Raw genomic sequence first — 12,628 nt, 5'->3', positions numbered from 1 at the left:
CAAATACAGCCCAGAGCAGAGTTGATGTGTGTCTTGGAAGTGGCTCCCAGCTCTGACTCGTGTTCCTGCAGGTTAGGAACCTGGATCAGGGTCCATCTGCTGAGATTTGAGACCTTGGTGCATGCTGGGTAGGAGGTGGAGGGCCTTAGGCAAGTTACTTAACCTCTCTGAGCCTCAGCTATCCCATACGGCATCTCCAGACAGATGTAGGGATCTGTGTGAAGCCTGGGAGTGACGGGAAGTCATCCTGCTCTGTGACCTGCCAGCTTTGTGGTTATCGGTGCTGAGTCCACCTAGCTAGCTCCACTTGGCTGTTTTTACAAGCCTCACCTGGCAGCTCTAAAAGGGCACATGCTCCCAGGGTCCCCCTGCCATCCCTAGAGGTAGTAGCTCTGGGCTGTTGGTGACCTGTGTCTGGGGAAGGCAGCGGTATCTGCTGCACTCACTGGGTAGTGAGTGTTCGTTCACATTGATGGTCAGCTGCAGTGGGTGGGTTTATCCCTGTGGCTACTGTGTCCCTGGCAGTAGGAAGATGTGACAACATTATCACAATAAACCCCAGGAAGTAGAGGGCCTGGTGGCCACTATTTAGCTGTGTGCCTGTTCTCGTGGCTGTGGAGTAGGCATACCTGCGCATCCACATGGTAACTCTCCTGTCTAGTGAGACAGAATCTACATGGTCAGGACAACAGGGGGCCAGTAGAGGTTGCAGGACCCCATACTCTGCTACTGGGACCCAGCTGGTGTGAGCCCATTTATGGCTTTTCATGTGGCTTCTGATTATATTACTTTGGTTCCTGATTTCATTGGGGCAGGTAAAACAAGAAATCCACAGAGCTTGCTTAAAGGGTAAAGGAATTTATGAGGAAGGAAGGCTCACTATAGATCAGATTTATTGTAGGGTCCTGGAAGGCCGAGGTACAGTCTCACACTGTTCTTCCTCCTGAGTCCATCCCAGCATCCCAAGTCTTAAGGGTAGCCCCGAGGCCCCAGGGACAGGTACTTCAAGGTCATAGATAGGTAGGACAGTTGCTTGTTACATCTCTAGGGGCGGTGCTTCAAGGTCATAGACAGAACAGATATCCACTACAGGCAGGCACTGGGCATTCCTCTACCTGGCTGCCCAAAGGCACTGGGATCTCTTCCATGCAGCCTGGTATTGACCCCACTTGGCTCAGGTGTGTGTCTTGCTGGTGGATGACACTTGGGGACTTGCTGGTGAGAATAACAAGTGAACAGATGTTTCTTCTTGGCTGTCTGAGGCTCAGCAAGGACCCTCCACGAACCCAAGTGGAGCCCTGCCCTCTGGTCACCAGATAGGATGGGAGAGGGCACAGGAAGGAGCAGAAAGGCACTGCAGATGTAGCTGGTAGTTGTCATGGGGACATGGATTCCTGAACTATGGAGCTAGTTATAATTTTTCAAAGCTTACCCAAAGATTTCCCCATGAGGATGAGGATGACTGACTGAGATGGAGGCACCTCTGGTTGGCAGAGACTTGGCAGGTCTCAGTGATCATCACCGGTTAGAAAGGGTGGGAGCCAACAGCTCCAGGCTCAGAAATAGGCTTCACACTTCAGGTGCCATCAGAGAGATAGGCACAACAACACAGACCCTCCCCACCCAATGCAACACCCTGTGGCTCTTCCCCATGTGGTGAAGCTAAGGCTTTGATATGAGATGCACATTTACATCCAACTGCCCTGGGATCTGAGTCATTCAGCCTCTCTGAACTTCCATTTCTCCTGGCTAAAGACCTAGATGTGGTCATTCCAGGTCACTCAATAGACCTAGAGAAACAGAGAAACTGCCAGACTGTTGACAAAGTGCCTTGCCCCATTTCCCACACCCACCACCAGGGTGCAGGGTTCCAGTTTTCTGTCTCCTGATTGCAGCCATCCTTGAGAGCATGAAGCAGTAACTGTCCTTTCCTCTGGTGCATGTGCCTCTTGGCCATCTTTTCATGTGCTGTCTTAGCCATGCATCTGTTGTCCTTGGTGAAGTGCCTATCTGTATCTTTCTCTTACAAAAAAAACATTTTTTAAATTATGTTGTGGTGGGAGTGGGATGGGGGTGTGTGGGATGGGGGTGTGTGGGATGGTGGGGTGTGAGATGGTGGGGGTGGGATGGGGGTGTGTGGGATGGTGGGGTGTGGGATGGGGGTGTGTGGGATGGTGGGGTGTGGGATGGTGGGGGTGGAATGGGGGTGTGTGGGATGGTGGGGGTGGGATGGGGGGTGTGGGATGGTGGGGTGTGGGATGGTGGGGTGTGGGATGGTGAGATGTGGGATGGTGGGGTGTGGGATGGTGAGATGTGGGATGGGGGTGTGTGGAATGGTGAGATGTGGGATGGGGGTGTGTGGAATGGTAGGGATGGGATGGTGGGGTGTGGGATGGTGGGATGTGTGGAATGGTAGGGATGGGATGGTGGGGTGTGGGATGGTGGGGTGTGGAATGGTAGGGATGGGATGGGGGGGTGTGGGATGGTGGGGTGTGGGATAGTGGGGTGTGGGATGGTGGGGTGTGGGATAGTGGGGTGTGGGATGGTGGGGTGTGGGATGGGGATGTGTGGGATGGTGGGGAGGTGGGGGGAATAGGGGGGGGGGAGATGGGGTAGTAAGGTGATGAGATGTGCACATGACCCATGGAGGTCAGAGGTGTCAGATCTTTGGAGCTAGAGTTACAGACTAATGTGAAGCATCCCAACATGAGTGCTGGGAACTGCACCCTGGTCCTCTGGAAGAGCCAGGCTAAACCATCTCTCCAGTTCTGTTTGTATCTTTTAAAGATATCATGTTATTTTCACGTGTATATGAACGCATGTGCACGCTTCAGTGCATGTGTAGAGCTGTAACAACTTCCAGCAGTTATTCTCTCCTTCACGGGACCCCGGGGATTGAACTCAAGTGGTCGGGCGTACGTAGCAAGCGCTTTTACCTGCTGAGCCATCTTGCTGTAGCTCCTGTGCAGTTAGGTTGTCTCCCTGTGGAGCTGTTCAAGTGTTACAGACTGGAGTCTCTTACTGGCTCTGTGGTCTTGAAAACCTTGGCATCTGCAGAAGATGTTTTGATCATGTGACTCTCCGGATGCCATTCATCCGTCAATTTCTTCTGTAACTACTTGGATTTTCCTCTTCCATTTAAGAAATCTTTGCCTAAGTCAGGGGCATGAACATATATACTTGTTTTCTTCCAAACATTGATTTAGCTTTCGACCTGACATTAGGTCTATGCTGGATCGACTGTGAGTTGATTTTTGTATATGATGTGGGATCCTTTCCTTGGACTGTCAGAGAACATTTGTATTTAAAAAAAAAAAAAAAAAAGACAATTCTTTCCCATGCTGGATTGCTGTTCCCTTTAAAGAAAACATCGGCCTCTGAGTTTAGGGTACCAGCATCCTTTCCTTTTGGCCCATGGTGTTTGGCAGACTGGTGGGTGTAGTGTCAGCAACTGCTTTAAGAAAGTGCTTCTAATTGCAAGGGCATGGTATGTCCATGTCAGTGACAGTGTGACAGGCTGTGGCTGGCCAAAGGCCCTGTGATCCACCCAGTCAGAGAGGGTCTGTTAACCTCTTTCCAGTGATATAATCTGGCTTCACTGTTTGCTGCCTGCCTCAGCTTCCCCGTCTGTGAACCGTGGATCGTAATAGTTCTTTACCTCCCAGGGCTACTAGACACACACACAAAAAAGTGATCTATGCTATTTGTGGTGGTACTGCCTATATGCTCAGCACTTGGTGTGGGGGTGGGGGGCAGTGAGACAGGAAGATTACAAGTTCCAGGCCAACCTGGACTATATAGGGAGATTCCCTACCTCAGAATTAGAAGCCTGCATGATGGCTGCCCAAAGGAGCCTGAACTATACCGTTATCAGTAATGGACACTTGGAGCTGTTCTCTCGCTGCCATGACCGACACTGGCTTAAGCTGGTCAGCCTGTTCTATGAAGAATAAAGAAAGGACAGTCAGGGGCTCTTCCTACAGACTATAGTGTCCAAGTGGCCACAGGACTCTGTCCCCTTAGGAAGCACTACTTCTCTAGAAAGGTGTGGCAAAACGTGGGCCCTTCTGGTGCCACAGAGACACACAGCTGGCCTCCGATAACCTTGCAGTGGCAAGCTGGGCATCATGATGTGATGTAACACATGTCTCCTCTCTGTCTGGTTTGTATTAGATCCATATAGCAAGCACATGTCCACCCACACATGTGCCTGCCTATGTCCTCCTCTTCTCAAAGACATGCACATAGATATATGTGCCTGCATCTCTGGTTTGTATTGGATCCAAGTAACAAGCATGCATGTATATACATGCCCCTTCATGCACACCCCTGCTCTTGTGCATACAGGTGTGTAACACAGATGTATGAGCACACAGGCCCCTGCACACACCCTGCCTGCAGCTCCTCCCTCCCCTGCCCCTTCATCTCTTCACCTATAAGCAGCTCTCTCACCACATAGCCGTAGCCCCAACCTCTCCTTCCCCAGGCTCATTCTCACCTGCCCCTTTCTGCAGCCTCCTCCAATGCCTGAGTCCAGACTTCACCTCCTGGGGGGAGGCCTCTCAGTCTTAGTGCTGCTGGGGTTTTTTGTTTGTTTGTTTGTTTGTTTGTTGTTGTTTTGTCATGAGGCCACCCTGTGCCTTTTGGGAAGTTTATTGACACCCCTGGCTTGTCCCCAGCCAGATTGGTAGCATCTCCTCCTTCCAGTTGAGATGACAAAAGTCATCTCCAGACATTGCAGATGTCCCCTGCAGCCACACTCTGCTGAACACAGATGCCCCCACAGGCTCTTATCCAAGGTGTTCAGGACAGAAACCAAGAGGTAGGGAGTGTGTGCTAGCGGGCCGGGGCAGAGGAGAAATCTGGTGGGCATGTTTGTGAGTGTATCCTGCATTGAGATTCCCATGTACACTTGTCTCCAGGGCCTTGCATACTTTTCTCCAGCTGTCCAGAGCGGCCTGTGCCCTCCCGGCCTTGTAGGTGTGCTGTGAGTCTCTCCTCGTTTCTGCCTGTGCTCTACACCTTGGCTACGGCCACCTCTGCTTGCAAGTATGTCTGCAAAAATCACAGAAATAGAGAGAGACATAGAGCGAACCACCGAGCTGAGCCCCTCTTCTGAGGAGGAAGCCTTAGTTTTGAGGCAGAAGCCTGAACTGATGCAAGTCCCAGACGAGAGCGAGGACGTCACTCTGAAGCAGTGGAAGGCCCGGCAGCTGCAGCGCCTGGCTGAGGAGCTGAAGGCAGAGTGGCGGGAGGCCCGCCTGCAACAGGTCAGAGACATGGAACGCCTCTATTTAGCCCATCTGTTGGATGAAGCAACAGGACGGGCCGGGGGAAACAACCTCACCTTGAACGAACGCAACCAGAGAAGATCAGCAAAACACATCAGGGCTAAGGGGAGAAATAGAGCAGCCTTTAGAGAGGAGAAGGGCCACCGGGAAGAGCATCCCAGGCAACACCTCAAGTCCCGGAAAAAAGCAACATGCTCAGAGAGACAGGGTTCTTCCAAAGCCCGGGGCCAAAACCCCAGTGAGAAGGGTAAAGGGAAACGGGTACCTTCGAGTAAGAGCAATGGCGGCTGCCAGCCCTTGGGCCCTCGAATGGGCAGAGGGGCAGACCTGGTGAAGCTCAACCCACTCTTGGTTGACACTGGGGAAACTGAGTGTGCGGAGGAGGTACAGAAGGAAATTCCCCGGGAGGGGAGGAGGTCGATGGGAAGGGGGACTGCACACTTTGCTCAGAGCATAAGTCACAACTTGAGAGTCCAGTGTCCGCAGGACCAAACCCCTGACCTAGAAAAGCCCTTGCCCCTCAGCTCCGCCTTCAGACAGGAGGCCACGCCCCTGGGGGCATCATGCAAGTACAGCGATAAGAATCAGTGGCATAAAGAGATCGAGTCTGCCTTCGAAGAATTGTTTAACACAAATAGAAAGCTGAAGAAGCATCTGAATTTGCACCTGGAACAGAGGCTCAAGGCGGACCAGAATCCAGATGAGCCACAGAGCTGCACAGAGACTCTGGGTGAGCACAGCGAAAGCCCAAGAGAGGAGAGTACAGAGAAGGCAGAAAGGATTGCTGAGGAGTCTGGGAGTCCTTTGGAGATGGAGGCCCCCGAAACGTGGTCCAAAACCAATTTGAAACAGTTGCTAAGTGAGATTGAGTACCCCAGGTACCAACAGATGGCAAGGCACCTTTTAAAGAATGAAAGCCTGACACCTGATCCTGAGGCAGGAACATTGAGTGAGCAAGATGACTCATTCTCAGAAAGCCCAGAGCCAGGACGGGAACTACCCAAGTCAGCCACAGGGGAGGACGAGAGCCTTAAGCCTTACCTGGAGAAACAGGTGGGCTCTGCAGCAAGCTGGATGGCTTTGAGGCAAAAGCAAAAGGCAGAGCTGGAGGAGAGAAGGCAAAAGACATTGCTGGAGCTGACAGAGCACCCCAACATGAGCTTGGAAATCCATTACAAGGCCGAGCTAGAGGAGGAACGTAGGGAACGCAGAAGGATGCGCTTGGCCATCCTCAAGTCTTATCCTACCAGGGTCCAGACCCCAGCCCCTGACCGAACAACCACTGACCAAAGCGTTTCCCTGGACAACAGCCTTCTGGATGAGGACAAACAGAACCAGATGATCCGTGACCTTCAGCAGCAGATTTTAGAGCAAAACAAGTTACACAAGCAGTTTTTGGAAAAAGCCAGGAAACGCTTGCAAGAGTTTCAAAAAACATTTTAAAGGCAGACCCACCCGACATGAATACATCCCTGATGGCCACTTTGCCTGCACCATGCCTGCATCTCTTAAGTCTGTTTGTCCGCCATCTTGGCCAACTCCTTCCTGCAGAAGCAGAATCCCTGTGGGGTCCAGAGAGCGCGTCTAGCCCATGCTCTGCAGATGGAGTCTGTTTTTATGGGTTGTGGGTACTTAATGGAAACCCCAGGTAAACCAGCTCTTCAGATGGTTTAGTAAAGCACTGGGCTTTCAGGGGCACTCAGGGTCGGATGGGCATAGTTTCAAAAGATACATCATTGCTTGCTTGGCCTCTGGCTGAGACATTGTCAGAGCCATTAACTAAAACCTCTTTCCTTTAGAAGACACACACACACACAGAGAGAGAGAGAGAGAGAGAGAGAGAGAGAGAGAGAGAGAGAGAGAGAGAGAGAGAGAGAGAGAGAGAGGAGAGAGAGAGGAGAGAGAGAGAAAGCCAACATTGTTTCACAATATATGCATTCTTAGAATCTTTAGGGGGGGGGGAGGCAGGCAAGCCCAGCCCAGCTGGATGACTCTGTCACCCAGTGATGATGGAACCAGTGCTAATGTGTGGGGTAGGAGGGGGAGACCTGGGTGTTCAGTTTCCTGCTTCTTAACTTTTCAAACTCTGAATCAGCAGCCACCTGACTGTGGGGAGCACGTACAGGGTAAATGGGGATCACTATGAACCAGCAGCCACCTGGCTGTGGGGAGCTCATCAACATACTTTTCTATGCAGAGCCTAGAGGGTGAATGCTTGACTTTGCCAGCCAGTCTCTGGGCAATGCTCAGCTCTGCTTTTGCAGCCTCAAAGCAGCTGTGGAAGGGCCTGGCTTAGAGCAGTGTAGCTTAGGGTGCGTGAGGCCCTAGGTTCAGTCCCCAAAACTGCAGTTGAGGTATTGGTGGGTAGGAGAGGGGTCTGCCCCAGAGGATGCAGTCATGAGTGGGCGTGGCCAAGTATAATGGGACTTAATGGACTAGTGCTGTGGCTGCTGGCTGTGGCTCCTTGTTAGTTCCTGACATTCCCCTCCCCGCACCCATCTTCCTTTCACGGCCTTCTTCAGATACCTTGATTAATCATATCTGGTCATGACACATTAATAATAATTGGTCTGTAAATGGTCATATTTATCTCCTATGTGTTTTGTAGATAATATAATGAACAACTAAGTATGTCAGCCGAATCTGAGACCTAGGTGGGAGAGGGAGCCAAAACAGGTCCTCTGCCATGTACTGAGTTTCTTCCTTAACCCCTTGTGTCCCCCTCAGACACGTACCTGCTGAGCCCTTCAACATACAGATGTGTGCTGAACACGGCCAGTCATTTTCCTTGGGGCTGAAGTCACTCTTCCCTGCTGTGGTCTTAGCCTAGCTGCTGATGTTCAGCCACAAGTACAGGACCTCTGTTTGCTCGTGTTCACCCTGGTTTGATATTTTCATAGGCTTTCAGAGCCTGCCTTCCAGGATCCCAGCTGTGTTTGTGCCCCTCTCTGAAGAGCGCTGTGCGGCCAGTGCCTTTGGATCGGGTCTGGTGCCGAGAAGTGCTTTCACAGGCTAACCCCAGCTCTGGCACCATCTCTTGTTTAAAACGCTTTTGGAAGCTGCAAATGAAAACGTGCAGCTGGGACGTAGGTGGGAGGGCTCCGTTTACCACCCCTCTGCTTCCCGTTTGCACCATTTCTCCTGAAAGAGATCTGTCTGCTTTCCTGATATTTTTCATTTATGCCGAGTGCCAGACTCTGTCCCTGACCCTATCCCCAACTCTGTCCCAGGAGGTAAGCAGTAAACGGCACATGAGGACCATGCAACTAGTGACTGGTAGAAAACACAAGCCATGAGTAGCCTGTGTGATGAGTGTTGGCCAGGGGCTAGACCTACAGCAAGATGTGAGACATTTGGCCCTATGTGTGGTTCTGAGCAGCCCGAACCTGAGGCTTCCTTCCTTCTACCACACTGCTCATTTGCCTGGACGCTAATAGCATCCCACAGCAGTTTGCCTTTTGTGGCTCGGTCATCATACCTTGTTCCCGCCTGGTGCCTTACTGTCCATTGATGCTCAGTGTTGCATGGACACTTTGCAGGGTCACCTCTGTACCGAAGAGTAGAGTGGGTGTTGTGACACTCCTGGGCTTAAAGCTGTGGTCACAACTGGACCTCACAAGTTGTGGTCACAACTGGGCCTCACATTGCATAACTGAGCCTCTCAGCTTGGTTGGAAGCCGCAGCCCAGTGAGCAGACACATCTTCCTGGAGCACACTGGTTTGTTTCCATTTACAAAGGTGGTATTTGCAGCCCGTGTTCTGAGTGAGGAAGCACTCCTTCTTGGCTACACTGAGCTAAAAGTAGGTGTAGGGATGGGCAAGGAGACATGGTGGAGGGTGAGTCATCTCTGCCCGGACAATAACACCTACACTGTCCCTTGGCAGCAAGCATGAGAAGATGCCCTGCCCCCCCCCCCACCCCGGCTGTCTTATAGAAGGTTAAAGGGGAATGGGCTAGCCTTGGCCCAGGCCAGTGGTGTGGGTAGTAAGTCCAATCCTAGGATCTCCTCCCCCTAAAAATAGAACTTCCCAATGATTCTCTAAGGAGATGCCATGGCTGCCTCCCACCTCATCCTCCGCGGTTCAGGAGTCACTCTTTTGGTTGTGTTGAGACATCTGAGTGAAGCCCCCAGCCCCCTCCACTCTTCTCACCTGTCAGCCTCCACAAGGGACCAGTGCACCACAGCAGCAAGAATGAAGGCTCTGCCACTCTGAGTGCCAGGCGAGGGTCAACACTCTGACCTTCCCCAGCCTTGACACTGTCTCCTCCCCTCATGCCCAACTTCCAGCCATCTCTGTCACCAGCTTTCTCGTTCTTGATACAAGTAATCAAAGTGGACACTCTGGCTCCCACAGCACTACTCAGATTCTTCCTGAAACATTGGTTCACATAGACGGCCACGCTGGCCGGGGTGGAGGGCGGTCTGTAGTCGTACTCCAGTCCTATAAGCTGCCCGGCCAGCCTAGCCTCGGGTTGACTGAAATGGGGTGGGGGCACAGCACCACTGAAAGATGTATGCAGTTTCTGGGTTTGTAGGAAGCAGGAGAACCCAGGCATGGAGGCCGGCTTTGTATCCTCCTCCTCCTTCTGAAGCACTCTTGGGTTCTTGTCATGGACCTCCTCAGTGCACTGTGTACTCTGGAGCTTCTTCCTAGCTTCGTGTTTCTGTATTCACACGGCAGGGTGGGGGCAGGATCTTTATTCCTGCTGTGGACTGCATTTATCTGAATCCTGGTCATCAAGCTACTTCCTTGTGTCTCTGCCCCATGCATTTTCTCCAGAGTACACAGCCTCAGACAAATCTGGGGCTGACCAAGTGGTGACGGGCATCATGTTTGCCCAAGAGGTTTGAAGGACAACATCAATGTCACTGTCCACAGATTGGGGCATGCCCAGAGTGTCCAACAGGTGAGAGATGCAGGCACCGAATCTCCTGGCCTGCCCTGCTCACTACCACACTGGGTGCATCAGTCAGTCATGACCACGATGGTCCCCCGAGACACGCTTGGTTGAGTCACCTCTCCCCACCTAACCCCACGCACAGGCAGCCTCCGGGACTCCATACCTGTAAGAGGATGGGTTTAGAAAAGGTGTGAAGTTGGGAGTGGAGCAGGGACCTCCTCTAACTGTTGGGTCCCTCCAACAAGTAGATAATGGCAAGAGGTCAGTTCAGACCTCTGAGACCATCAGACAGGGTCCAGCCTCCAGCCAGTCTCCAGAGGAGCCAGGCTGGAGAAGGCACAGGCCCTGAACCATCTGGCTAGAGACTTGAGAGCAGTCCTGAATATCCTTCCACACTCCATGGCATGGCCGAGGGTGGGGCTGGGCTAATGAGAGGGGCGAGTAGGAACCCACATACATCCTGTTGTCTCCCTTCAGACGTGGTTTGTTGGCTCTGCTCACAGCCCCATGCCTTAGTGTCCCACTCATGGGCAGGGCCTGTCAGTGCTGAACGCTGAAGCAGAGGTCCAAAGGTCCAGTCACCTTAGGTTTGCTCCTGGAAATGAGTGGACGAAGACAGATGACTGCTGGCAGCCGCCACTGAGTGAGAAGATTCTGATTGGCCTCTGCTGTCATGTCACCCAGCCCCTTCCTCAGCACTGTGTGGAGACTGCTTATAGGGGTTGGCAGGGTTCCCCAGGGACCTCTCTAGGCTTTCTCCGCCTCCAGCACTGCCAGGCTACTGCACAGCTTACCCGGGTTTGGGATTTACAGGGCTGAGCTTGGCTTCCTCAAGGCCCTCAGCTCCTTGGCGGAGAAACTGCGGATCAGCAGCCTCCTCCACAAAGCCACACTGTTCTCAGCAAACCCTCCCAGGAGCGGGACGCATTTTTTTCAAATGATTCAGCAGCACGTGAATGGGAAGGGCCGCACTTAAGGCCCTGGCATGAAGTCCTGCTGGCCCACAGCTGGAAAGGAAGGGTGATAGGGTGTGGGCCTGGTCCCACCAGGCCTAGAGTGAAGAGCCAGGGTCCTGGGGGGCTTGACACAGCTGGAGCACTGGGCCGTGAATGTTGCAGCTGCCTTCTGCTCGCTCATGTAGACGTGCCATCGCCCTCCCCAAGAAGAGCCAAAGCAATGGGCAGGAAATGGAGATGGGAAAGCTGGTCTCCATGGAGACAGGCTTCTAGTGGACAGCCGCCCTCCTGTGCGTGCTAGCATGCTAGAATCTGAGTGGTGGGCAGGGAGCCTGCTGCTAGGCAGGCCTGGCACATTCCCAGGCACCAGACCATGCATGGTGTGGCCCAGAATGTCCTGCAGTCCCCTGGTCATAGCATTACAACCCGGTCCTCTTCTCTGCCTCACCCTCAGCCACACCCATCTGTGCGTCTTGGCCTGAGTTATAGATGAGCATGTCTGGACCTCATCCTGAGTAGGCTCAGCCCTACCCCGAGGCTGGGGCCCTGTTTGGTTTCACACTCCCCCAAAAGGCCAGTTGCTGCCTGTGAGGGGGATCGATCATCGATCATCAGAGTTGGGAGTTTCTGTGGTGGGGCCTGGTCTCAGCTGCTATGTAGGGAAGCAGTGGGAATCCTGCTCACCAGCACAGGGCTGCTTTGAATTACTGAATGACAGCCCCTTTTCCCTTTTTAGGGAAATGAGAGAAAAAAGGATTTGGAGAAGGCCTTTTTCACTAACCCAGCATGGCTGGGCATGGAGGGGACAAGGCAGAGAAGAACTTGGTCAATGACCTCAAACATCTACAGAGGACACCTAGAGGTGGCAGACTTGGGAAAGGTGGGCACCATGAGGCCAGAGACAGAAGTCAGAGCTGGAGTCCTTGATACCTGAGGACTTGTGGGCACCAAATTTGCCTTTGGTTTCTCGGGACACCTGGCTGCTCACCTATGCCTGTACCCCCACATGCTGAGGTGCTCACCCAGACCTGTACCCCCACATGCTGAGGTGCTCACCCATGCCTGTACCCCGACATGCTGAGGTGCTCACCCAGACCTGTACCCCTACATGCTGAGGTGCTCACCCATGCCTGTACCCCCACATGCTGAGGTGCTCACCCATGCCTATACCCCCACATGCTGAGGTGTGTGGCCTTAAGTCTGGAAGCCAGAGCAGGTTTTGGTACCTCAGGGCTGAGCCCCTATGTTGCTCACCATCCGCAGCAGCTCCTCCAGCCAGTTCTAAGGAACAAGGGAAACCCATTCAAGTCTTTGCGTGCCCTCCACAGCCCCAGTCAGGTGTGACAGCTCTTCAAGGACAGCGTTCTGGACAGTGTGACCATCTGGTGCCAACTGTCCTAGGACAAAGCCAGGAACTATGTGGCCGGTCTTATGTCCCCAGCTAAGGGTGTAGAATTGGGGCAGTGGGGACATGCCTC

General features: G+C 52.9%; 2 protein-coding genes across 2 annotated transcripts in view; both read left to right on the top strand.

The window, feature by feature from the left end:
- The window catches only part of Timp2 (TIMP metallopeptidase inhibitor 2), a 46,987-nt gene that overhangs the window by 15,698 nt on the left and 18,661 nt on the right, over positions 1 to 12,628 (top strand). The gene's annotated exons all lie outside the window — the stretch shown is intronic.
- On the top strand, positions 4,930 to 6,821 carry Cep295nl (CEP295 N-terminal like). Its single transcript, XM_036197064.1, has one exon. The coding sequence runs from the start codon at positions 5,052 to 5,054 to the stop codon at positions 6,732 to 6,734; it is 1,683 nt and encodes a 560-aa protein (XP_036052957.1). The 5' UTR covers positions 4,930 to 5,051; the 3' UTR covers positions 6,735 to 6,821.

The sequence above is a fragment of the Onychomys torridus genome, chromosome 8 (genome assembly GCF_903995425.1).
Source record: "Onychomys torridus chromosome 8, mOncTor1.1, whole genome shotgun sequence".
Classification (NCBI taxonomy): domain Eukaryota; kingdom Metazoa; phylum Chordata; class Mammalia; order Rodentia; family Cricetidae; genus Onychomys; species Onychomys torridus.
This window is presented reverse-complemented; position numbering and strand designations above follow the sequence as displayed.

Bases quoted from the DNA above. Each gene is read 5' to 3' on its own strand.
- Cep295nl (XM_036197064.1), top strand. From the start codon at position 5,052: ATGTCTGCAAAAATCACAGAAATAGAGAGAGACATAGAGCGAACCACC.